Source organism: Meleagris gallopavo, chromosome 13, assembly GCF_000146605.3.
Source record: "Meleagris gallopavo isolate NT-WF06-2002-E0010 breed Aviagen turkey brand Nicholas breeding stock chromosome 13, Turkey_5.1, whole genome shotgun sequence".
Lineage (NCBI taxonomy): Eukaryota > Metazoa > Chordata > Aves > Galliformes > Phasianidae > Meleagris > Meleagris gallopavo.
The window spans coordinates 16,663,574-16,690,904 of record NC_015023.2 but is presented as its reverse complement, the minus strand read 5'-3'; the positions used below and the strand labels follow the sequence as shown (position 1 = coordinate 16,690,904).

Below are 27,331 nucleotides of genomic sequence, written 5' to 3'. Positions count from 1 at the left end.
TATAGTTACACAAAAGTAAAAATCTTTATTGCTACGTCATCTGAGAAGTTGATGCAAAAGTATTCTTCCTTCCTGAACTACTCTATACAACTGAGTAAAGAATCATCGAAATAGTGTTTTCCAGCAATGGTATTTGCCTCTCCAATGCAGCACACACAAAGGCCACACTGCCGAAGGTGCGTTCATGGAACAGTCTATTCCTGTATACTGTAAAAGAGGAATTATTGCAGCTGCATGCTAGAGCGGGATACATGAAGTATTTTCCTTTTTAAAATGAAAAATATTATAAGTGTTGTGCTGCAGTATTTCTTTAACATGCACTGGGTCATGAGTCAGAACAGTAACATTTTAAAATGGGGAAAAAAATGGAGAAAAATACACCATAGGCTTCAGACTGCAATGGAACAGCAGACAACGACTGCACAAAACGCAAGAGATGAACCTACTGTCCAGAAATGCCCTCTGGCAAGTGACACGAAAGACATCACCATCCAGGAAGAGTGCAGAAATGTCTGGAAGTCCCAGGGCTTTAACTGTGTCTTAAAATCCCAGGCACTAGAAATATTTCAGGTCTTACAGCAGACCTTCCTGCAGAGAGGGGAATACCCACTTCATGGAACTGGATTTTTCCCTCCTGTCTGGTTGAGGACTATAATCAGATTTCAGCAGTCTGCAGTGTCTCCCCCAGGTCTGTTCCAGGTTCTGGGCACCACTTTGACAGTATGCTTTATCCTCAGTAGTCAAGCCCAAACCAGGCACCAGTACTGCCTTTATTGGCTCTTTTTGCTAGCTTCTGGTCAGATCAGGGCAGGCAGGTCAGTGCCTCCAGGGTGCCTGTTCTCAGTGAACATGCTTAGCAATAGGGCCGGAACTGCTAAAGGGACGGACAAACAAATTCCCCAGCCTAACCTCACTGTGGCCACCTGGAGCACAACGGCTCTGGCAACAGTCAGACAGCTCAATGACCCCACACTGAGAACCTCCAACAGTAAAAAAGAATGGAACATTCTTAGTGATGTGGCTCTATGGAAATGATGTCATCTGCAAGCGCCACACAGGAAGACAGCAGAAGAGAACAGGAGAACTGTGACACCTTCTGTCCTCTGCTATGAGGCCCCCTGCTAAACTTTCCCATCCACATGTGTTCCACCTATAGCAGCGCCAATCAGAAGTCTGAGATGTATGCCCAGTGTTAATAAGGGAGACAAAGGAAGTTTGCTGTCTTCAGAGAGGCCAAAAAACCAGGAGGTGCTACCCAGAGTAAGATCAGCAGTTCACAGTATCAATCTAATTGGAAGCTGCGGTGGACTCTACAGTTTTACAGAACAAACCATATTCTGCCACAGAAGTTCATGCCTGTAGAAAATGAACTCCCTTTCTGCCTCAAAACCAGAAACAGAGCTGGAGAAAAGTCTGAGTAGCGGTTCTATGCATTCCATTTGGAGAAGCAGATCAAAAACTTGCATGCTCTTGCGGAGCTTCACTTAATTCTTCCTACTGAACTAGCCATGGGCATTCATGACAAACTCCCCATGAGACACACCTGTCTCACACAATGCTAATGGCTCAGGCTGGCAAGGACACACTGGATTTTACACATCAGTGCAAGGAAGAGTCCTGATTTGCACTGACATCTACCATTCTCCTAGTGCCAGGTTCACCACAACCTTACTCAGAAAGCAGCATATATTCCTGCATCGATCCTACGCTGAACGGAGCAGGTAGCAGACACTGTTGGCCTTGGCACAGATACTGTTGCCAGCAAATGAACTGAAGGTTACTGTCAAATACACTGAGGTGAGCCATTTTTGCATACTTACTATGAAAAAGAACCTGAAGGAGAGTTGAGTTTTATTCCCTGAAACTTTTCTTTCCTCTGTCTGAGGAATTTAAAATGCTGTTTCTGTGATCCTAAGTGTGAGCATTTCTCTCCAAGTAAAACAGACAATTAAACACGGCCAGAACTCACGAGTTTGGAAAAAAGATGGGTTGTTTCATGATTACACCATAACCAGTACAAGGTATATCCCAATACAAGGTATATCCCAAAAGGTTGCTCTCAAGTATGGTAAAAATACGTCCTTTTTCCCCCGAGTGAGAAATTCAAGTAGCTCTGAAGTTTAAGCATAACTCCTGTAGATTTTGTCAGAAGATCTATATTACTGGAATCCCACAGGTTGTCTGCACAGCATCCCTTCAATTCAAGGCTTGAACTTGATCCAAAAATACACAACTCAAGCTCCTCAGAGACCTTGAGAAGAAACTTTCACATTTTCTTCATAAATATAATGAATAAAGAAGAAAAGGCACTAGCCCACATTATAGTCCGAATTATTGCACCAACGCTGTGACAGGGGCAGCTGCTGTTCAGCCCTCTGCCAAACTGGGAAGACATCTGCATGCTTTGGGGGCCATGGACTTTTCACAAGGTTATTACATAGAGAATCCATTTACCCCTTGCACCAAAAACCTTAATGGAACCGTGTGACAGCTGCAGGCTGGGCATTTCATCATTAGTGGGACTGTTTTAAAAATCTCTTCCCCAGTGCTGATAAAGATGTTTTTCAGGCGAAAAGCTGTTGTGTTTTTTTGTTTTTTTTTCCCCCTTTTCCCCCCCTCCTTTTCCATTGAAAACTAAGTAGAAATAAAGATACACTAACAAAGATACACCTCGTTGGTGGCCAAATTTGGCACACATCACAAAATACAGGTTGCTCTGGATTTGGACTATGACTCCTATTTACAGATGCAAGCAAAGACTGTCGTGGCTGACAATGCAGTTAATGTTGGTGGAAAAGAGTACTGAAAGCTTCCTCAGCATACAAAGAGCAGCCCAACTGCTTGCCAGCCTTAGAGCAACGTACCACTTACACTTCAATTTCCTCTTAGACTGAAACCAGCAGCAACTCATGGTTTCAAGTCACGTCTTCTGGATACAGAAAGGCTCTACTATGAGGCACATGTGACGAAGGTCGACAAACTGCTGAGCTGGGTCTGTGATCTGCAGCTAGAAGCAGTGGCTCTGCATGTTACTCAGCCTCTAAGTCCAGAGCTGATCCTTCCCATGTTCCATGTAAAATGCAGCAGTAGACACTCACAACCCAGCTGTTTTCTCATCCTGCATAGCCTGATCCCATTATAATTCTCACTCTACCCTGCACCAGTGCTCATCAGAACACCCGTACCCTGAATCCTCAAAAGCCCTAACAATATCTACTGGGAAAATCAGCTTCCCCACTCCCTCCCACCTGCTTTGTGGACAGGATACTGGAGTGCTCTCTCCCCTGGCCCTAATAATAAAGTGCTGTGCTGAAGGGGAAGAGAACAGCTTAAGTGCAATCAATAAAAGTGCTTGCAATTCACGTAGGAAACCATTCTTGGGTCAGCTTCATTCCAACTGGCTGTATTCTTTCAAGGAACAATGAAGTCAGGAATTGCCAGGAGGGCCTGTGTCAGAAATATTCAGACTCCAAACACTGCATATTGGCCCCTCAACAGCCTTCCCCTTTCCCCCTCCCACAATACACCAGCCCCTTTTCTGCAGAGCTGGCAGAACCTCAGGCTTTAAGGAGTAAGAGGGAGCACTGGAACACCTGCCTTCTTTCTAGTGCTTGCATAATTTCCAGACAGTTCTGAACAGAACACAGCTGATCTGGGCACTCATAGAACAGACTACAGCAAAAAGTAGACAGCCCAAACCGCAGCACTCCCAATTTTTTCTCCACTCAATTAAGGAAGCAGCAGATGCCTGCATGCCTTGCAGAGCCCAGGTCCCCTTAGGGGCATGACAGCCCTTACAGGATAGAGCTTCCTGGGACAGACAAAGTGGGAGTAGTACTTGTAGAATTACAAAGCTGTGTCAAACTCCTCTGTCAGAGCTACTGCAGGCTCTTCTTTCTGCTCCTCATTTGCTCCATTCTCCTGGTGCTGCTTCATTTGTTCCTTCACTTCCTCCTCCAGATCAGGTGGCACCACAAATTGATCCTCTGGCTCCATCTGAGATGGAGCAGCAAAATAACCTGTCTTCTTCTTGGGTACCTCTGTAGCTACTTCAATGAGGTTAAGGCTCTCCTCCAAGGGCACTATGGAGCCGTTGGAAAGCTTCTTTCCATAGAGACAGCACGTGGAAGGAGATTTCTGCAGTTCACTCTTTTCCTTGACCCCTCCACGTGCAGCTGTGCTATTTATGCCGTTCTGTCTCTGAACGATGAGGACAAGTTCAGAGTCATCCTCTACCCCTGGAGCAGAGGAGCTGTACTCTAAAGCAAGAGGTTCAAACTCCAGACCCTTGCCTTTACAGCAGTGTATGTCCACCTCTACCTCCACTTTACTGCCATTTGACATCACACCTTCCACAGGCTGTTCATCGTCACTATCCAGGCCATTGTCAGACTGGTTACTGGAGAAGGTGGCACTGGAAGGTTGGCGCTGAAAGATGCTTGAGGGGAGCAGAGGATGTAGGCTGCAACGTCGCTCTTGTCGTGGTAGCAAGCTGCCATCAAGACCAACAGCACTGTGTTCATCTGAAGCAGTAGAGCCCACCTCACTGCTAACCTCAGAAGCAGACAGCTCACTACCGAACTCTGAAGCAATTCCGCTGCTAGACGAAGATGTTGCTGTCTTGGCAGTGGTGGAACTAAATCCCCCAGGGCCTGGTAAAGAGAGACCATGCATCTCACATGTGCAGTTGTCCTCACTGATGTTCAGATACACCACCATTGCACCTACATTGTCCTGGCAACCGTAGCTTTGGGCTAATGTGCAGAGTTTCTTTGCAGCAGCTAGAGGGTCATGTAGATGGCGCACAGCTGAGACAGCCTCCGTGTAAGAAAGGTGTTCCCACAGTGCTTTATTCCCTAGAAGCAGCAGCTCATCTTGTACAGTCAGTGGAATGGAACTGACATGTGGCTTGGGCAGGATCCAAGGGTGCAAGTATGTGCAGCCTAGCATCCGAGTGCAGCAAGTCACACCATTTACCTTATTGTCCTGCAGACAAGAGAACAAAGCAGTAGCATTAGATCTGGCATTAGATCATTTGGAAAGCACTCTCTACCCTGCCCATGAACTAGTTTGGAACCTTGAGAAATGCCAATACACAGGTAACATCAGATACAGTATAGGAGAAAGGGATCCAGGTCCAGGATTCAGTCTAAGTGCTACACAGTTTAACAGAACACATAAACAGGTTATCTCTGTCAGAAACCCCTCCAGCAGACTCAAACTGTTTTAAAGACCCGCAGTGCATAAAGCTAATATGAATGGCACTGATTTCTCAGTTCTTTACTGACTACATGTTTTCCAGTTCTTTTGAATTTCCCTCTTCCAAGTTTTTAGAAAGTTAACCATTAAAATGGTTCCTGGAGAATCTCTAAAGTTTTTGCATAAAAAACACTGAACATTTCAACATTTTTCGGGGGGGGGGTAAAGTTTCCACCTGTTGCTACCTGATATCCACTTTCATATGTCTCAGTAGGCACTAATCCCATAGATGGTCCACCAAGAACAAGAAAGTATAAACAACAGATCACAGATACGTGAAAAACTAATGAAAAGAGAAAGAATTTGACCATAGATATGTTAAATGTGACCACAAGCTGGTGCCAACAGAAGAGGAAGGGAAAGTGCCTTATATGTAACCTTTAGGCTCAGTAAAGGATATTAATATATAATTAACAAGATGGTAATGAGATTGCAGCTACTCCTTCTCAAACCTTGAATCTTCTAGCCCTATCATACACATGTTCAGCAAAGATGAAATACAGTAACTAATTAGAAACTACAACAATAAATAGTTTTGTAAACAGCTATGCATAAATAACAATGCTTCTATTTTATGCTTGTTTTACAGAAGATTGTCAAACACTTAATTCTGTGCAGAATTAAAATAGAGACATTCATGTGAATTTTGGCTGTGTGCTTACTGGCTATGCACACCAAGCACAAAAACACTCTCTAATGGAAATAACACCTTCAGTGAGTAAAACATGGAAGACATACAAAGAAAGATATTTAAGTCATGCTTTTCACGAAGTAGGATAGAATAGATACTTTGAGTTTTGATACAAGATGATTTCTCAGGCCCCATTCTGTTCCTCAGTGGATCTTCTCCACACTCACCTATGTCATAAATAGTATCATGCACCAACCTCCACATCCCCATTTATTTCCAGATCTGTTTTCTTTTTTCTGCTGCCCTCATCCATGGCATTCTGTACCTGTAATTCTCAGGCTATGATGGGTATTTAAGGAACATGTAATTCTGAACAGCTAATGAGCAAGAGAAACAGAGCGTGAAGCAATGGATGAGTCATCTGAAGACCTTCGGACCACCCTCTGTCCTGCAATATTATATTATACTATATTATAGACAGTGAAGCTCAGAATGTCAAGTTCTTGAAACAAGCTTTTATTGGAGGGTGGAAATTGAAGTGAGGGGGGTCCAAACCAACCTCTGTTATAATTGCTTTTTGCTCCTTGATTCTCTTGGCCTCTTCAGTACACTGCTCAAGACTGAAGACTTTGGAGAGAAGCAGTGGTTTTCCACTTCGGCACAGAACAGCTTGGCACGTTCCCACATTGGCCACAGTCAGAGAAAAGGTGCTCGCTGGATCAGCCATATCGTGATGAATATAGCAAAGGACAGCAGAGGAACCAAGCTTCTGCCCAGCCATACCCAGCTTCCTGTTGAAGGAGAAGATGTAGGAAGGCTCCAGACTTCACGACAGGAGGGCTGTCTCACCCCACCTAGCACGTTAACTGATGCACCTACACAGGTCCCACCCAGGACCAGTTTGCTCACAGTCATACCTGTGGGAGACCAAGAAGGTGTTGGACATGAACACTGTGTCCGACTGCTGTACCTCCTCCAGGAGCACATCAGCCATAGTGCACTGCAGCAGGCGTGGCAGCTCCTCGTTCTTGTCACCATCAAACATGCCATACACAGCCTCCATCCCTTCTGCAAAGCTTCCCAGTGCCAGGGACGACACACACAGCCTGTTAGAAAAGCACACAGGCAAAATTATCTGCCTCAGAGGATTGTATGGTCTCCAAAACCACAGCCATCAGTATCTTGCCACAAGTACTGTTCTCACAAGGCAACAAAGTCACTGTCTTGACATCCACCGCCCCACAACATGTTCAGCTGTTGTTTATTACTGGAATGCCTGAATTCTCTTTGATCGCACTAAAAGAAAAATGGATGTTGTATGCATGCAATAGCAAAAGCATCTCTGCTAGAGTGGAAAGCCTTGCCCAAGGGTCTCAAGATAGGCATGATAAACGAGGGTAAGTAACGTTGACACTACGCAAGAGATTCAGAGAGATTAGAATGGATGAGCTCAGCAAAACGTGTGCTTGGATGCTTAGCAATGCACTTCACCTAGCACCTCAAGGAGACAAAGTGTCAGGGTCCAGCAGACCACAATACTCACTTATTTCTTTGCCCTGCCATCTCAGCTACTCCATGACTCCAAAAAGTAGAAGTGAGTGTTGAATCTGTTGTGAGGGAGAGCTTAGCATCAATCTTCAGTGTGGTAATATGACTATAGAGAGAAGAAAAAAAATTAATTCTTCTCTCCTAGATGCCATGCTGAACAGCTTGTTCCAAAGGACCACGCCCACTCCAGAATTTTAGACAGAAGCAAAGAGAGGTATTTAAGGTCTTGGCATTCTGAAGATGTCAGAATAAACATGCCAGACACAGCTGGAGAACTTCCATTTGAGAAGTTTTTTGCTCTGATGATTTGAACCCAGCCCTTCCCTTACTACAGGATAGAAAGCTTCAGCTGCCTCAGGCAGGGAACACTAAAATTACACAATGTTGTGTTATATACATTGCTATCCCATTTCCTCTCCTGGAAGACTTCCCCTTTCCCATACCTGAGACTATTGGCTTTGCAACTCCATGACTCTCACCTGAAGATATCCAGTGTCTTGTGTTCTAGCACCAGGTTTGCATTTCCAGTCAGGTCTAGCTCTTGCAAAGTAGCTGGCAGCGCCTCAGGGATTAGGATTTCATTTAATTCATTGCAACTCAAGTCCACAATCTGAAGTAGGAAAAAAAAAAAAAGCATGATGACAAAGAACATATTCTCTGTTCTTTCATGTGATACAGGTATTCCAGTGCTCTGTGCTAACATCAGATGATCCCACTACTACTGACTGTATCCCACAAACAGCTTGTGAAAATGGTGATGACCTATGAGCCAAGGTCACAGACCTTGACGATGAATGAGTTGAGCCATCTTCAGTCAGTTAAGAAAGGCAACAGATCTTGTATGTGTTTTTTGTGCCCTCTTCATGAGCTGACTGCGCAAAATATTGAGATCTTCAGTTCCTCTTTTAGCAGTTACTTTTAATTGTCCTACCCAAGCCTCCTCCTGATATCTCATTACCTTTTAGGTAAGAATACCTGTATATGAGGTAAATGCAGGATCTCTGGAAAGATGCTGATGTCATTAGAGTGTGCAATAAGTGTATGAAGTAGCTTGCAGTTTGCCACAGTTGTGGGAATTGTTTTCAGTTTGTTGCCGCTCAGATTCAGCTCTTCCAAGTGTTCTAGCTTACTGAGTTTGCTGAAAGGGAAACAATAGAATATTTTATCTTAGAGGCCAGAATTTATCACTTTCTGGACCTGCAGATACAGCATCCGCAGACACATTTCTAATTTCTAATTCACTGATATGAGACCAAAAGTCATGTATTTACCTTGCAGGGAAAGCCTGAAGGTGGTTGTTTGCCAGATGCAGGATCCGTAGGTTTGGGTGTCCCACCAAGACAGGGATGCATTGATCTGTGAGGTTGTTATTGGTTAAGTAAAGCATCTGCAGCATGCTCAGACTCTCCTCCCCTGTACATGCAGAGGGCAAGGACTCCAGGCTATTTGCAGATGCATTCAGGCACCTGAGGCTAACCACAGCAAATGAAAAAAAAAAAATTTCATCTAAACCATTCCACTAACATCAGGAAAAGTAGCTACACAGCTATAAAATTGCCTTTGCAGATGAAGAAAGAGCAGTAGGCAGGCAGGTCAGACAACACAGCGTAACATCCCTAATCACATTAAGATTTACGAGTCTTCAAATGACCATTAGCTACATATCACTGCAGATGCAGTTTTACAGTAAACAGGGGGTACTGTAAAATAGATGGAGGAAGTGGGTAATAGTGGTGGAAGAAGACTACATAAACTTTGAGTCTTTTAAGAAGGGTTGACTCAAGTCTGAATAGACCAACAGTAAGGGTCTCTCGCTGTTTTTCTGAGACTTGTTGTATTTCTGCAGTAACATCTGAAAATCTGTACAGCTTTCCTTTGCTCCCGAATTAATAAATTTGTTCTAAAGAGAAAATTTGCCAAGCAGTAACATGACCTTAGAGGCAGCTGCAACTGAAGTTAATTCTATAGCTGGCTGTTAGGTTAGGCACATATCTGTTTTCCTGTAATTAAATATTAACATGGACTGATTCTCTCACACCAATTGGGTGATTTCTCATAGGACCTGAATTACCTCATCATAATCTTTCACGCAAATGCCAATGAAGCCCACAGCACCACACAAGGAAACTCACCCAACTATCTCTACTAGCCTTCATAGCTTCAAAGGCTAACACAGAATACCCATGATACTGTCACTCACTTCAGAGCCTTGATAAAGAGCATCTCAGGGAGTTTAGTCAACAGGTTGTGTTGAAGGTCCAGCACCTCCATTGGAACATGCTCTAGAAGAGGTGGAAGGCTCTGAAGATTATTGTGCCCCACTGTCAATTTCCGAAGGCTCAAGCTGCTGAGGATCCTAGAAAGAGAGGGTATGCTAGTTCAGCTTGGTTCAGTCCTCTTCCCCAGAACAATTATATTTTCAGGTGATTAAAAGACAACTTATGATGATCTATAACCTGTTGTGCAAAGCTTTTTTTATGCTTTAATCTGCTGGATAACCCTGATAGTTCAAAGTCCACATTAGCAAAGTTGTAACTTGAAACAATATATACCTACAGTGTTGATGGCAGACACACAAGGAAGAAATCCCCAGTGGATACAGTAAATTCCAGCACTTAAAAATCTCTAAAAATACTTGAATTTTTAAAAATACATATTTCTGAGTCTGATTTCCACATGTTTGTTGTGTGGAACACTCTTCAAATGTGGTCTTTTTTATACAACATGAGAAGGAGAAGCACCTATTAGTGCAGGTCCAAAGGAGGACCATGGAATCATAGAATCACTCAGGTTGGAAAAGACCTTAAAGATCATAGAGTCCAACCACAACCTAACCATACTACCCTAACTCGAACAACCCTCCTCTAAATCATGTCACTGAGCACCACATCCAAATGGTTTTTAAACAGTCAGGGATGGTGACTCAACCACCTCCCTGTGGAGCCTATTCCAGTGCTTAACAACCCTTTCTGTAAAGAAATGTTTCCTAACATCTGACCTAAACTTACCCTGGCGCAACTTAAGGCCATTTCCCCTCATCCTGTCACCTGTCACCAGTGAGAAGAGACCAGCCCCACTCTTGCTGTAAGCACCTTAAGCACCTTTCAGGTATTGGAAGAGAGCAACAAGGTCGTCCCTCAGCCTCCTTTTCTCCAGACTAAACAGCCCCAGTTCCTTCAGTCTCTCCTTATAGAGCATATTCTTCAAGCCCTTCACAAGCCTTGTTGCCCTTCTTTGGACCTGCTCCAGCACCTCCATGTCCCTTCTGTACTGAGGTGCCCAAAACTGAACACAGCACTCGAGTGAGGCCTCACCAATGCTGAGTACAGGGCAGGATGACTTCTTTAGTCCTGCTCACCACACCATTCCTGACACAAGCCAGGATGCCACTGGCCTTGGCCACCTGGGCACAGTGCTGGCTCATATTCAGCCGACTGTCCATCAGTACACCAAGGTCCTTTTCCATCAGGCAGCTTCCAGCCACTCCTCCCTAACCCTGTAGGGTTGCCTGGGGTTGTTGTGACCAAAATGCAGGATGCGACACTTGGTCCTACTGAAATCACCAACGGCTGGAGCACTTCTCCTACGAAGACAGGCTGAGAGAGTTGGGGTTGTTCAGTGTGCAGCAGAGAAGGCTCCAGGGAGACCTTACAGAGGCCTTCCAGTACCTACAGGGGGCCAACAGAAAAGATGGGGAAAGACTCTCCATCAGGGATTGTAGCGATAGGATAAGTGGTAACTGTTAAACTAAAAGAGGGTAGTTTTAGGTTACATACTAGGAAGAAATTCTTCACTACAAGAGTGGTGAGACTGGAACAGGCTGTCCAGATATGTAAATTCCGTATTCCTGGAAGTGTTCAAGGTGAGGTTGGATGGAGCTTTGGGCAAACTGATCTAGTGGGCGGTGTCTCCTACCATGTCATGGAAGTGTGGATTATCTCTAAGGTTTCATCTAATCCAGACCATTCCACGATTCTATCATCCATCAGCATGGGTAAATTTATAAGTTCTCATTATCTCACCCTTGCTGCATTCTTCTCTTGCCTTTGCTGCACATAGTCTTGTCTCTGACAACCACTAGAATATCATTGCTAAGAACATTTCCTATGCCTGCTGCTTTAACTACTTCAACCATGTGCATTTCTTTGCTGTAACCCAGCATTGCATTCACATTTCAATATAGCTGACAAAGACACTCATTCATCACAATCAAACTCTCTACTAAACACGTGTTCAGCCAAGAACATCTGGGGTTTTGTTTCCCCAAAATATCCCTTGTATCTCGAAGAAGTCACTATAAATACAAAACAATAAAATAAACAAAATACTACAAAATCATATTAGTTCTTGACTCCCAGTTACTACGTTTCTGCAGAAGCTGAAATGGGAGCAGGCAGAAGGGAGGTGGCTGACGATGTTTGTGAAAGCTACCTTTGAGATAAACTATATCATATCTCTGGGATATCTATTATTTAACTGGTGAAAACTCTGGAGTGATGCAAGGTATGTTAGGGCTTCATCTATAACTTGAGTTCACAGATGCTACTGTAACACAAAGTTAATTCATAGCAGTGTGTTTTACTTCAGGTGCACGCTTCTGGCAAAGGATAGACCTATTTGGCCCCTGTTAATTTGCAAGTCAGTTCTTTCAACACATGAATGCAAAGTACTTTGGAAACTGCAGAGAAGTTAAGTAGATTATCTATCTGCACAACAAGGAATAAGGCATGAGGAATAGCACTGCTTCTCTTTTCCCACTCAGCTTCCCATAAAAGAACGTTCAGATATGTACAATAAAGTAGTCTGACCTTGATGGGAGTTCCACAAGGAGGTTGTAGCTCATGTCTAAAATTTCCAGTTTCTTTGCTTCACAGGCCCAATCTGGAACACACTGCAGCTGATTGCTGAGAAGAGCAAGGGGAAAAGCTAGATACCAACACCTGATAAGGCAATACGCCCTGTCTGAACAGTGCACAGCACTGTTGACAGCCAAATGAAAAATAATAGGCAAAAAATGCACCACAGTATCCGAGCTACTCACATGGCATTTATCTCTTGGCCAGCTGCATAATGCAATATGATTGGTAGGAATTACTGTTGCAAGGCTCTGATGATCATGCTTTTGTTTTATTTCAAGCACCGATGTAGCAGCCACCTTATGCTACCCAGCTAACATGCTTCAAATCTGAACTGAGGCGAGAGGTGATCAGATTCCCTATTCTACAAGTCTGACAATCTTGCTACTAGGGCAGATATAGGAAGTGAAGACAACAGTCATGATCATCAGCACACAGTCTAAATATTTGCCCCGCACATTCCCACCATTCAGTCTAGTAAGTTGTTGCAGGTTCAGTGGTCCTTATTTGGCCTGTCTTGCCGATTACAGCCTACAGCTGAAGGACAGCCAATCACCAAGAGAGGTGGAAATAGATCAGAAGGGGTTCTGATCTGCAACAATTTCATCATTCTTCAGTACTGGGCTTTCCAGTTCTACTGCGAAGATGAAATGCCTTTTTTCAATTGCTCTCAACTCTTTCAAAAGCATAACAGTTCCAGACAGTGTCTGCAGAAAACACCAAAATTGTTCAGATACTTGCTTTATATTCTGTGGTGTATAGTCACTTACTGGGCAAGTTCTAGACATGTCAGTTGACTAGGAACCGGATAAACATTGACAGATGTGAGACCTGATGAAATAAAGCAAATAAATATTATTGCAGAGCTCCAGAAGGAAACCAGCAAAGCAGCACATAGACTAGCTAGTAAGTGACACTGATAGTCTTTACTCTGCAAACACAATGTCTCCACTCATCTTCCCTAAAACAGAGCTCAAACTTCATACATCTATCATACATCAGCACAGCTTCTCACTGTCCAGCTCTGTCTGCCACATGGAACACCAGAATAAAGGAGAACAGTACTTCTACATGTGGACTCCCAAACAATTCTCACTGGAAGGCAAATACCTTGGATGGCAACTTAGCACTATACTCTCTTACTGTTACACAGCCTGTGCACATATATCCAATAATACGATCCCCACGATTAGACCTCCGACGCCCCATCACCTACGCTCTCAATAATATCAGTAAATATTAGCGTTTTTTGTGAGAGGAGATAGCAAAAGGGTTGCTTCCTTTGTTCCCATGGCTTGAAGGAAGAAGGCATATGAAGAACATAAGGACACGTACAGTTGTTGTTGGCATACAGAGCCCGAAGGGAGAAACCACTCAGCGTCAACTCTTTCAGCTTATTCCGCTCACAGTGCAGCTGCTCCAGGCTACCCAATGAGCTCACATCCAGGTATGTCAGCTGATTGTCTCGCAAATCCATGTAAATCACGGATTTATTCCCCTCCAGAGTGTCAGCTGCTGCTCTCTTCAGGTTGTTCAGCCTAAACACTCAGAAATGAGAGAGTCAGAAATCAGAACACTGAACACTGTACATGAGTAAGAAGAGAGAAAAGAACAGCTCCAGCATAGGTTTTCTTCCAAGTACAGTGAGATGTATGAGTACCGACGATGGATTTCAGACACTAAGTGTGAAGAAAAATAGTTCCTGTCTGCACGGCTAGGTGAAGCAGTTCTACTCACTTCCTAGTGTTCAAGAAATTCTGAAGACCACAGTCTATAAACTTCAAGTCAGATCAATGGAAACTTAACACCGAGAGCACACAAATGCAGAGACTAGATAATACACTGCCTTGTTATAACAAAAAATTCTTTGTCCCTTTCTGAGAACTCTGCAACTGGCAACCTGGAGAATCTGGAATATACCTCTAGAGAGGAAAAAAAGCAATAGAAGGCTAAGAGAGATCAAAGAGATACCTGAGCTCACAACAACAGAATATTAAAAGAGGAACCTAGAGTACTAAGTGACATTCTCTGGTATCCATTCCACAGCAGGGAATTTGAAACTAGGTGATCTTCATGATCTCTTCCAACCCAAACAATTATATCATTCAGTAGTTTCAAGTACTGCTCAGCTGACCTTGTTTCTCTAAACAACTCCTGCACATCCTCAGAAGTAGGACTCCCTAGGAGTTAGAAAAACCACTAAGTGGGAAAAAAAACAACATGGTTTATGGCAAAATGTACTATAACACACACAGTTCCTCTACTGTAAATAGAAAGTGACATTGTTTCTTTTATGTACATGGACATACACACATCTAAATAGATACACATGTATACATACACGTACACACGCCTGGTTACTCCTTACCTCAGGTCCACGCTTTTGATGTGACTCATGCGGTTCAGCACTGTAAGGTCCAGGTTCTCTAGCAAGTTCCCTGCCATGGCTATTTTGTCTAAAAAGGTGAGTTTCTCACAAATTGCTGGCAGCTCACAGAAGTTATTGAAGGAAAGCCCAAGACAGCTGAGCTGCTGCAGACTTCCAAGCTCTTCTGGTAAGGATGTGAGGAAATTCCCATCAAGCCAGAAGCTTTGGAGACTACAGAAGTGAAAGCCAAAACAAAAAGCAAACCAATCAACAAAAAGAGGAAAAAATACACTAAGTAACTCAGTGAAGAATAGTGACTGTCACATTTCGTATTTTCAGTGAGTGGTATGTGGTTATTATTATTTTTTTTTAATGGTACCTAGCAGTTAACTTTATTATTGTATACATAAAGTTACTGGAGTGCTTTTATCATTAATATTTTATAGGCATGCAACTGTGTGTCTGCAATGCCAAATAATTCCTAAATTATAAAGGAGGCAAACTTCTGATTGTGCCAAAATTCACAAGTTATTTTAAGCAAAATACAAATTTCTACTTGCTTTGTAAACAAAGGATATCTATGTAATCATTTGGTTTTCTACAAATTAAGAACCCGCTTAGCATGCTGGACAGCCTCTAAAAGACCAGTAACTGAACGGGCCTACATGACTGCCCATCCCACAGTAACAACAGAAACATTAAGTTATGGACATCTTCATCACATCATCACTGCAGTTTAATATCACTATTACAGCACTCACTCACAGCGACTGCACCTACAGCACAGCTAAATCACAACTCCTACCACATTAAAGCTATGGTAACATTTTTTACGTCACAGTCTTCCTTCCAGCCATTCAGAAAGGAGTATTTTCCAGGGTAGCAAAATAAGTTGTTTTGAAATTTGCATAGCTTTTGAGACTCCAATCTCTAAAATGCAATCCTTCTCTTATGATCATGTTCTAACAAAGAACTTTCTCAAGAGTGGTAGAAAAGCACTCTGAGAATATGACACGTCCCTATAAAGGATGAGGGCTCAAGAGATGTGATGCACATCAAGAAATCATAAGTCACCCCAAAAGAAAGACAAACCCACAAAAAACTCCACAAAGAGCAGAAAAAGCTTCAGCGGAAATACATTCATAGGCTTAGAAGCCTTCAAGTCTATTCTAGTTTGGCGAGGTAGTACCCATGATTCAAGACACAGTAACTAAACTAAGTGTCTTCCTAGGCCAATCCAAGCAGGCAAAATCCATTAGCCATTGTTACAAAGCTGGTTTACTCTAGCTATTATAAAATACTAATAGAATAGGCAGGAAGTCACAAGTGATGACTCGCTATATACCAGTGACTTTTCAAATGACAACTATGTAAACATTCTGTAACATCTTATCTTTGAGAGAAAAACAAACCTTTCAGTACAGCTTGGGTCTCAGCCTTCTACCTGAGTCAAAACTGGCACTCAGTCTCTGGAACCAACAGGTTGATGAGCACTCATACTTCTGTCATTGGCCCCTTTACATCAGCTGTGCTACACCAAAACACCAAGGTTTATAACCACAGGAAAAAAAAAAGAGCACTCACTTCAGCAGCTTGCCGATCTGGTTTGGCAAGTGATAAAGTCCATTACAGGACATATTGAGTTCGGTCAGAGTAGAGATCTCACACAGCGATACAGGAAATTCCCCCAGTCTGTTATGAGACAGATTCAAGCTCTTCAACTGAGAAAACCTAGAGGCAAGAACTTCAGTTATTAGCAAATATCCATAGTCTCAAAGCAAACAATCCCAAAGGCTTTTAAAGTCTTTGTACACAACAATACAGTCCAGCTGAATCATTACAGCAGTTTTTACACAAATATTATTTTAAGCCACTAATATTTTATATCTCAGAGGTAATGCTGAGAATGATCAAATACCATGTTTTTACTGCAGAAACAGACAAGAACCTTTAAACCTGATCCCTGACAGACTCTCTCTGAGTGACTATGATTAACTAAAAGAAACTTCTCAGTTCAATACATTTACCTTCCAATAATTATTTTGAGTAACATTCTAAATTTTGAAGCTGCATAATAGTACATTAACTGGAACGGCTCCGAGAATGGATTAAAAGAGAGGAATACCCATTCAAGGGAAGTACAACAGAAGGTCTGGCAGAGCTGTGAAACGGAATGGCAAAGAAGTGCTGACTCCACACTGAGTCAGCCTCAGGATCAGCATCCAGAGGTCCTTGAAAGGATTTCCACACTGGAAGTGCCACATGCTTGGCAGACATACCATGAGCACACTGTGCGCAGGAACTGTGGTGGTTCTTGCAATCACTACAGTCCCACACCTGTGGGTAACAAGGTGTTGCCCCCCTATAACTGCCAGGTCCAAATTCATGAAAGAAATTGAGCATGGGATGGGACAATATGCAAGAGATTCCCCTCAAAGAGATCCTCTTTCTTTCTAAAGAAAACAAAAGCAGTTTTCCTTAAGTAACAACCTTGCCATCCCAAACTTAATCCATCAAAAAAGAACTCATTTAGGAAGTTTATAATGCACTGTTCCAAGACAACTACAAATCTATCAGATAGTTGACAGAGAAATGCATACTTCATTCATAACATACTTTTTGATGAGGTAAGGTTGGAGCTAAATGACCTCTAAGGATCGTTCCATTTTCACTTTTTATTTTCAAGTGTTTTCATGTAGTTAAACAAAACAAGTTTAATCCGCCTTCAAAAGAATATTACTGTTGGCTTGAGATCTCACGAAGTATAAGACATAGGCTTTAAATGCAATTTTTCAAAAGGAGTATATCTGAAATTTGGTAATGAATTGTTTGAGAAAACATCCTGTCATGAAAAAAGAGCATAGGCATTGTACACTTGCTGCAGCCACAAGCAAACTCTCTAACGATGCAACTAAAAGACAAAGAAATGCCAAGTATAGGCAGTAGCCTTTAGAGAACAATTTGCAGTGCAAGGATGTGACAAGAATACAAAGACTAGTAACTTATACACAGTGCTTTGTAACAACATTGTTTCTTTCTTTACAGTCCAATAAGGATAAACCTACAGATTTTTTCTTTACAGACCAATAAGGATAAACCTACAGATTTGAGCTTTCACACAATCACAGAATGGTTTAGGTTGGGAGGGTACTTTAAGATTCCAACCCCCTGCTGTAGGCAGGGAACCTCCTTCCAGACCAGGTTGCTCACAGCCCCATCCAGCCTGGCTTTGAGTGCTTCCAAGGAGGGGGCATCCACCACCTCTATGGGTGACCTGTTCCCGCATCTCACCACCCTCAGTCAAGAATTTCATCCCAATATCTAGTCTACTCTCATCCAGTTTAAAACCATTTCCCCTTGCCCGGGCACTACCTGTCCTGATAAAAAGTTCCTCCCCAGCTTTCCTGTAAGCCCCTTCAGGTACTGGAAGGCTGCTGTAAGGTCTCCTCAGAGCCTTCTGATCTCCCAGCTCTCTCAGCCTGCCCTCATAGGGGAGGTGCTCCAGCCCTCTGATCATCTTTGTGGCCCTCCTCTGGACCTGCTCCAACAGCTCCAAGTCCTTCTTGTGTTGGGGGCTCCAGAACTGGACGCAGTGCTCCAGATGGGGTCTCACAAGAGCTGAGTGGGCAGAATCACCTCCATCAACCTGCTGGTCACACTTCTCTTGATGCAACCCAGGATATGGTTGGCCTTCTGGGCTGCAGGCACACACTGCCAGCTCACATTGAGTCTCTCATCAAACAGCACTCCCAAATCCTCCTCCTCAGAGCTGCTCTCCAGCCATTCTCCGCCCAACCTGTATCCGTGCTTGAAAGTGCCCCAGCCGAGATGCAGGACCTTGCACTTGGCCTTGTTGAACTCCATGAGGTTGGCGTGGGCCCACCTCTCAACCCCATCCAGGTCCCTCTGGATGGCATCCCTTCCCTCTCGCAAGTCAGCTGCATCATTCAGCTTGGTATCATCTGCAAACTTGCTGAGGGTGCACTCGATCCACTGTCCATTTCGGCTACAACGATATTAACACCAGGCCCAGCACCGATCCCTGAGGAATGCCACTCACCGCCGGTCTGCACTTGGACATTGAGCCACTGACCACAACTCTGTGTGATCATCCAGATAATAAGCATACTCAATACGTTCTCATTAAATCTCAGTTTCCCTAGATGGCCTCGAACCTGATCTTTAATTATAGCAGGCAGATATTCCTTCTCCCAGTTCTTACCTTTGCTACCTTTCATGTAAGTTGGTTCCATTTTAAGAGATCTAAAGCAGTTCTCAGATTTTGGAATCAGCAAATACTGAAACTGCTTTCTCAGGAATTCAGCTATGGCTTTTTACATGGTACCTGTTCCTAAAAATAAGCAGCTCTTTTTTCTGATACAAGCAGACTGGTGAAAAATTGCCCTTAAGAGGTAAAGCATTAAACGCAACATCTTAACCAGGTTTTAGAATTCATCCCCCCGCAGTGATATCAAAGCAAACGCAAAGAGGGGCATAAAATTTTCCAAGCTTCTTCCTTCTCCTTTTCTCCAACATTCTTCACTAGTAAGAGACAGAGGAATGGATTGCTAACCTCTCATTCAAGCTGTATACATGAGTTATTTAGGTGGTAAGAATCATCAAATCATGTTCACTGGTTCCTTTTTTCCTACAGCAGCATAAGAATCAATAATTTCATTTACTGCAGTCATGTTTTCCTTTTATTATGGCTCCTCAGTACTAGTTTGTGCTCTCACAGGGCATACTGGGATAACAAAGATATTGAAACACAGCAACGAGGTCACAATGGGATCTATCCTCTTACAACAGCCCAAACAGAAGCTGGTTTGGGGACAGAAATATTCCATATATTGCTTTTGCTTGTTTGTAGATTTCAGCTCTATCATCTGACACAGTCAAAGCTAGGGAGAATTGGGGTTATAACATACCAAATCCACTGTTGATTTACATGCAAGGTCAAGCCCCTTTGCTGATCCTGTGAACTAGCAACACTACATTTTAGAAAATAAGTTCTAACTCTGTTTTTAACATCATCCAATGTACTTGGAGAAATAGGAAACAAAAGATTGAATTATTTTCAACAGCTTTTCCAGTAACAATGCATTACAATATATCAGCTAGAGTATACTTAAGCAAGCTCAGAATTAAAATTGGACTCATCTTGGTACTCAAAGAAATTGGAAAGGAATTCCCATAAGCAAGCAACTTTTTTCTTGCTCATGGATACTTCTTCCTACTCTGCAGGAAGAAAAATGAAATATCCTGGTAACAGGCATTTAGAGATTCAAAATAATATTTTAAAAATTAAAAAAAAAAAATAAAAATCAGACCTGCAGTTCTGCCAAGTTTCTCCAAATATATTCTCCCTAAAGCACAGTGGGATCCAAGCAGCACCATTCGACAGTATTACTACAGGCTTTCTAATGGTTTTAGAAATTCACCCAGTGACTCCTTGAAATTTTTTTAAAATGGGTAGTATATAGGCATCAATAAACTAATCTTCCTCTGAATTGAGTTTCTCCAGAATTCATTTAAAGCCAATTTTGTTATGCTCCTTCACTTACACAATTACAACATACTTCCATACCATCACACATTGCCCACTTTCTTAAGAGCCTATTTCAAGTTGCCAAACTAAAACTGGAGCATCGCAGGCCCTCTGCCAATTCCAAACGCACTTTAACAATCAGAACTGAAGTTGGATCTTACAGATCTTCCACAAACTCTTACCAGCAATAGCAGCATTATACTTTTCCTCACCTCTAATTTAGAGGTATAAATGCTCTCTATTTATCAAGCAGTTTATTAGTTTTTCACCTTACCAGTAGAAATAGAATACCACTCCACAAGGCTCATCTCAGGTAAGAAAAAAAAAATCACAAATAATTTGTGAAAAGAAATTCACAAATACCATAAATTGCAGGAAGCTTATACCTGCCTGCACTGCTCAGTCTTGCTTCCTAGCTCCCTCATTTGTTAGAGTTCACTTAAGATCAATCTTTTACCACCCCACTAGGGTGTGCCCACTAGGCGGTATACTCCCTTCCCTACACCCCTGGATGATCATGTCCAGAACTCCAAATGTAGAAGAAAAATAATTCTTTGCATACCTGCAAAGAGAACCAAGACTCCCTGCTCCACTTGATCTCATAAAATTGTGTCGTAGGTTGAGGTAGGTGATGTCTTGACTGTAGAAGAGATGCTCAGGTACTTCCTCAAGACTGTAGCACGAAAGATCAACCATGTTAAGTCGCATAGACACAACCTGAAAGGAAGGAGTAAGAGTTGCAGCTGTGCAACAATTCTTATATGGAAGTTTAATGGAAAACCAAAGACTGCAAGCAGTAACCAACCCACAAAATGGAAGAATCCCCATATATCCACCAAACATAGGTACAGTTCAAGCAGGAAACCAAGTCTGTGGAGTATGAGTTTATGGCATTTGCTACTCCATGACAAGACGACAGAAAAAGCTGTACCTCTGGATAAGGAAACTGCTGAGAAAGCAGTCTGACTGCCTTGCAAAGATGCAAACAGCAAAATGAAGCACCTGACATTGCGGTTCTGCTCTTTATGGTCTACAGAACCTTTCTTTGGTCTACCTATTACTTCTGACTTTCTTTTGTTTGCTTGTTCAGGGTATAATATCAGAAATATTAAAAATGAAAACAGCTTCATGTGTTTTTGCGACATTTCAGTCTCTGCAAATATCAGGTCTCCTTCAATTAAACACACTGTCTCAAGGTCTTACTTGTTTCATTTAAAAGTTTATGACCAAGTTCAACTTGCACCATATTTCATGTTATATCTTTGAGGTCAAAGAGTATTTCAGTGTTGAGCTATCACTAACTAATTATACTTTAATCTGGAATAAGGAAGCAGCTCTGAACAAACTACACTTACCTTGCTGACCTACGATCTCTTGCTTTACTTAACTCAAACCTATCAGAGTAGCCCCAAGTCAGTCTAGGCCACTGGTCATAGGGGTATGGCAGCAGGAGCAATTACAGATCTCTATGGCCATAGGGCCAACCAGTCCCTGTGGTTTGTTCTAGTGAGCTGTGATTAACTACCCTCAGTAGGTGGGGGTGAAAAGAATGCAGAACTGCTGCTCAACACTGCTGTACAGCCAGAGCCCCAGGATAAAGCTCCAAGAAAGCTTCTGTAATCTCAAGCATGTAAGAAATGAAAGAAGCTGGAAAGCATCCCAGTTTAAACTTCTGCCTGCAGACCCAGCCTGCACAACAAATCCCTTCATTCCCTCGGTACCCACCACCCAACTGCTGCAGTCTCCAGTGCCTCACCGTGGATGCCTGTCGGTGCCACCGTTGGCACTCAGCCAGCGTTTCGAAGGAAACGTGGTACGTTTGGGCTTGTGCTCCCACTGATGTGAAAGCAAGCGTGTACTGCCGGCGTTTCATTTCTTCAACCTGCAAAGGGAGGAATGAAAACAAAACAGTCTACCTAAATTCCAGCAATTACAATGGATTGAAATCTAGGGTGAAATATTACAACCAGTAATGCTATATTTCAAACAAAACTCTGTTATAAGGTTATTTGAGACAAATGCAATGTAGTAAATCCTTCTTAACATCTTTCTGCTGAAGTAGATCCTTTAAGTAATCATCTCCAGGATGCCTACTCACACTGGCTACTACTGTGAAAACAGAAGCAAGTGTCTCTTCAAGCATTTTATTAGGCTTAAGACTACCTACTAGTAGGAAAGGATCATGCAATTCTCCCTGCACCTGCTGATACAGTAATACAGCCTAGATGAACCCCTTGTGGATAATACCCATCATTATAATCCCCTTCTTCCTTTCTACGTTACAGGAAGCTTTAAAAAAAAAAAGTCTTACCTTTCCTCCAACAAGAGGCAAGATATGCATCTTCCCTGCATGGCTATCTTTAACAGAGGACACAATGAGACAGGTACCACAGAGAATTACTAGGCGTTCTGCCCATTTGTGCAACTGAGTCTTCCCTTTGCGTACATTATAGATTCCAGAGAGCAGGATGCGATCTAACTGTTCCATCTGGCAAGGCTTTTCTGAAGAAAAAAGGAACATTTGTGCTTACTCTCCATTTATTCTTCATTTTCAGGATGAGCACAAATAGCAGCACAGCCGTAACATGCAATATCAGTTACTGCAACCAACACATTAAGACAAAACATACAGTAGCACATAAAACAAAAACCCTCACACAGAAAACAAGAGATGTACCTGGGGCAGAAGTGTCTGACAAACAACCACTGTATGACTTTCACTGAAGTGTTACTACAATTGCCATGTAGTGCATTTTTAATCTTCAAGTAATTACAGACTGTGGCAAACCTGCCCACTTGCCAAGCATCCGTCCTTTGGATGCGGCAGAAAAGCAATTACAAACTTACTGTTATCTTCAGGGAGGCTGTGAGAAATGCTTTATCTAGACTGAACTGCAGTATTTTTCTCATCTCGTTTGGACTTCTAAGACATTTGTCATAACATTAAACAGAGCAATTGCATGTTCTCCATCGAGCCATCTCCTCTCCAAGCCACAAATAGGGTCAAGAGAACTACATGCTTTTCCTACGATTCTGAAAACTCTTTATTTCAAGAAATGCTTTCTGATAGTGTGTATGATTTAGCCATCTACAAAAGCCAATTGGTCAAAGACTTGTGCTTCACCTGAGCTCCATCAGATATTTAAAATTATGCGTACAGCGACAGCATATGCACACAAATTCTTACCGCTGTAAAAGCGAATCATACAGCTGAGGTCAGAGTTTGCTGCCTCCTCCTGCATTCTGACAGGGTCATCAAAACCCAACCCAGCCAAGTAGTCATACACAATCTGAAGGGGCTTTTCGGTGGGTTCCAGCCTCCTAGCAAAACACAAAAAAAAACAGTTTGACAACTTGAAAAAGATTAAGCATGCCTCACTGCAAGTGAAGTGCAAGGGATACTGACACACTGCTCTCAGAAAGGTCTGGCAAACACAGACCCCTGGGTCTGTGCTCTATGCTCATTAAGCATCAGTTAAAAACTGCAACATCTGAAGAAATTTATTGCAGAAGGGAAACGGAGAGGAAAAAACTTAAGCCATGAAATCCATGGTTTCCTTTTTGTGACTTGAAGAATATGAAGAGGAAACAATGACAGGAAACAATATCAGAAATACTGCACAAAAGCAGATTCCCAATAATTAAAAAATATATATTTTAATGATCTAAAGATTTAGGAAAATTCTACTTAAATTTCTAACTAAAAAAAAGACTTCCTGATGTTCAAATAAAAACTTCTGCATTTGAGTTTGTGCCCATTGCCTCCTTTTCTGCCAGCCCAAACACAAACTGCTCTCAGTCTTTTTCAGGATCTCCCTTGGGGATCCAGAGGCTTACTTAAGTTCTGTAAATATGTAACTGAGGTCTAAGTTATCACAACTTCTTTTTCTCCACAGAAACAGCAGTGAACACAACATAAAACATTACAAAGAGCCTTCCAGTCTGTTACTGTAAATGATAAATCTGCGTATCTGTTACCTACAACAGCCAAGCTATTGGAAACTGGAATAAACAGACTGACCAAACAGTGAAGACTACCAATACAGCAAACCCTGATGTATTCTTTAACCTTCAGAACAGAATTCAAGAGGAATATGAGAGACATGCCTGGATCATCAAACACCTGGCCTGAGTCTCCTGTGACTACAGCCAGATTCTAATACTTCTGCTACTGAAACCTTGTGCTTGACAGAAAACAGCTTTTCCAGCATGTGACCTGCAGCCAAGGAACCATAAATGCTTGAGTATCACTCACACACACACACAAAAAAACCAACAAAAAAAAAAAAACAACCCAAAACATTTCAAATAATCTGAAGCTAGCTGTAACACTAAAACAAAACAAAAAACATCACAAAAAACATTCAAACACTACATTTTGGTTGCTGAATGAATCGATGTGTTTAGAAGCACGCACTGAATAATGTAATTCTTACACATCAAAATTCAGTAGGAATCTTAACTCAGAAAAGGGATAAGTGCTTTTCATAAGCACAGTCATACCATACAGTCACAGAACGGTTTGGGTTGAAAGGGACCTTTACGATCATTTAGTTCCAAGCCCCTGCTGTAGGCAGGGACACATCCCTCCAGACAAGGGAGCTCACAGCCCCATCCAGCCTGCCTTTGAGTGCTTCCAGGGAGGGGGCATCCACAACCTCTGGGCAACCTGTTCCAGTATCTCACTACCCTCACAGTCAAGAATTCCTTCCCAGTATCTAGTCTAAATCTACCCTCTTCCAGTTTAAAACCATTTCTCCTCATCCTGTTGCAACCTGCCCTGATAAAAAGTTCCTCCCCAGCTTTCCTGTAGGCCCCTTCAGGTACTGGAAGGCTGCTGTAAGGTCCCCTCAGAGCCTTCTGTTCTCCTGTGGTTGGCCTTCTGGGCTGCAGGCACACACTGCCAGCTCACATTGAGTCTCTCATCAAACAGCACTCCCAAATCCTCCTCCTCAGAGCTGCTCTCCAGCCATTCTCCGCCCAACCTGTATCCGTGCTTGAAAGTGCCCCAGCTGAGATGCAGGACCTTGCACTTGGCCTTGTTGAACTCCATGAGGTTGGCGTGGGCCCACCTCTCAACCCCATCCAGGTTCCTCTGGATGGCATCCCTTCCCTCTCGCAAGTCAGCTGCATCATTCAGCTTGGTATCATCTGCAAACTTGCTGAGGGTGCACTCGATCCACTGTCCATTTTGGCTACAACGATATTAACACCAGGCCCAGCACCGATCCCTGAGGAATGCCACTCACCGCCGGTCTGCACTTGGACATTGAGCCACTGACCACAACTCTGTGTGATCATCCAGATAATAAGCATACTCAATACGTTCTCATTAAATCTCAGTTTTGAAGTGCCGAAAACTGTATAGTACAGTACAGTACTATGGTTTACCCTCTTGAAGCAGCAGAATATTCTATCATGACACACTTATCCCTTTCTCAAGATAAGATTTAACTCTATTTTTATCCTTTGCACCTTTAAGATCAGGAAGAATTAGTGCTGCAGGGCTGCTGCAGAACTTTAAATGTTAATTTGAAAAAACTATTTTTTTCATTCTCGTCCACTTAAGTCAAACTGCAATGCCTCCTGAAATGCCCTTATTCTTGTTTCTTGGTTTGTACGAAAAAATAAAGATCAGGTACAAAAAGATCATTTGCAGGAGTATCTATTCAAGCCAACCCCTGGACCAACACGTATCTTTCCATAAAAACCTAACCATCTGAAAACAGATCACAAGAGTGTGCTGCATTACTGCACCACCTAGCTTTGGTTGCTGGTGGCTGGAAGGCAAGATTCTCCCAAAAAATTACGCCTTCAGAATTCTTTAAGTTGACTGCAAAAATGCGGACGCTGTTCCAATTTTGTTACCTGGCAGAAGTATGCGAGGTCACAGCAGAACCTACAGTTCAGCAGCAGTGCATCCCTGGGCTGCAACACCTCGCTCCTCAGCAGACAAAGTGCAGCTCAGCGTGACAAACCCTAGTGAAGGCCTGGTGGGAAGGCTGACGCCTCCCTGCCCACCACACAGAGGCTCTCTGGCACCAGGCACAGGCAGGGGTACGCCTAAGGAAACAGCATTGCACAGCCCAGATCTCTCCTGATCACACTCACACGTCCAGCAAACGGCTCTGTCAATAAAGCAATGAGCAGAAGGGCTTGTTGCCTTCTGATAATATTCACATCACCATACAGAGCACTTGATCATGTGCCTCTGGGGACACTCTGGAGTCTTCACTGGAAAGACTGCCTGTCCAAGGCCTTATCAAGGGCAGTGTGATTTACCAACAAAATCTAAAAGTAGTCTGAAAGCAGGAAACTGAAAACCAAAACCTGTATATGGAACAAAGGGCAGTAATGGCAATTTCTGTAACAAATTTCTCTGCTAGCATAACCAGAGCTGACAGGTGTGGACGTAGTTGTTAGAGTTCGATGTAGAGAATTACACTTTCCCTTTGAGAAAACACAGTGCACTGTGAAACCTCAGCTGGCACGTGATCACATTAGAAATGTACAAAATTTACCTTGCATGAAGTGCAATAAATGCTGAGTACTACCACACAGAGAAAACCACAGCAGGCAAAGCAGCTGCTACCTGGCACTAACAGCCCATGGCATCCACACCAGTATCACACAGTAGGTACTGCCACCTCCACTAAATCAGAGAAGCTGCTCCACTAAGTGAAGGGTGCAAGGATTATCAGAAAGAGAAGCAAGCAGAAAATCAGCAAGTTTCACAGACTGCTGCAGCTCTTCTTCCTGAGCAACAATCACATTTCCATATCTTCTTAGTTCAAAGTTTTGTTGTCAGGTGTGAGCATCCTAAAGAAAGTAATGAAATTTTTATTTAATCTTCTCCTCTGCAGTAAGGTATAGTTTCTGAAAAGGAAAAGATCTTCAGAAAGAAAAGCTCTAGCTGGATTTCTTAAAGATTCTTAAGGCATGCTGCGTGGGGAAAAGAATGTTCTGACAGAAACTGATTCCCAGTATACATACTTCAAAGAGAAATGCAGAAATATCACATGGAATGCAACAGTACTGAAAGTTAAAAGGTTTTGTTATTCTTCCACCTACCGACCAGTTTGTCCAGTCTTCTGAGTCAGGTACCAAATCAATTTTGCCAT

The 27,331-nt window shown here is 42.7% G+C and overlaps 1 protein-coding gene across 1 annotated transcript; it reads right to left on the bottom strand.

Annotated features, from left to right (window-relative positions):
* On the bottom strand, positions 1–27,331 carry PHLPP2 (PH domain and leucine rich repeat protein phosphatase 2). Its single transcript, XM_019619701.1, has 19 exons — positions 27,282–27,331; positions 25,123–25,405; positions 23,398–23,665; positions 22,522–22,712; positions 21,967–22,092; positions 20,773–20,927; positions 16,247–16,393; positions 14,663–14,893; positions 13,630–13,832; positions 13,065–13,125; positions 12,247–12,342; positions 9,639–9,794; positions 8,710–8,910; positions 8,414–8,576; positions 7,918–8,048; positions 7,434–7,544; positions 6,808–6,996; positions 6,450–6,681; positions 1–4,986 (listed from the first exon to the last, which is right to left on the bottom strand). The coding sequence occupies exons 1-19, from the start codon at positions 27,329–27,331 to the stop codon at positions 3,847–3,849; spliced, it is 4,134 nt and encodes a 1,377-aa protein (XP_019475246.1). The 3' UTR covers positions 1–3,846.

Coding starts and splice junctions, on each gene's coding strand:
- PHLPP2 (XM_019619701.1), bottom strand. CDS start 27,331: ATGGCAAAATTGATTTGGTACCTGACTCAGAAGACTGGACAAACTGGT. Junction 16,394..20,772: donor AGTCTTGGTTCTCTTTGCAG/GTATGCAAAGAA, acceptor TCTTGCCTCTAG/GTTTTCTCAGTTGAAGAGCT. Junction 13,126..13,629: donor TCTGTATGCCAACAACAACT/GTACGTGTCCTT, acceptor TTATTTCATCAG/GTCTCACATCTGTCAATGTT.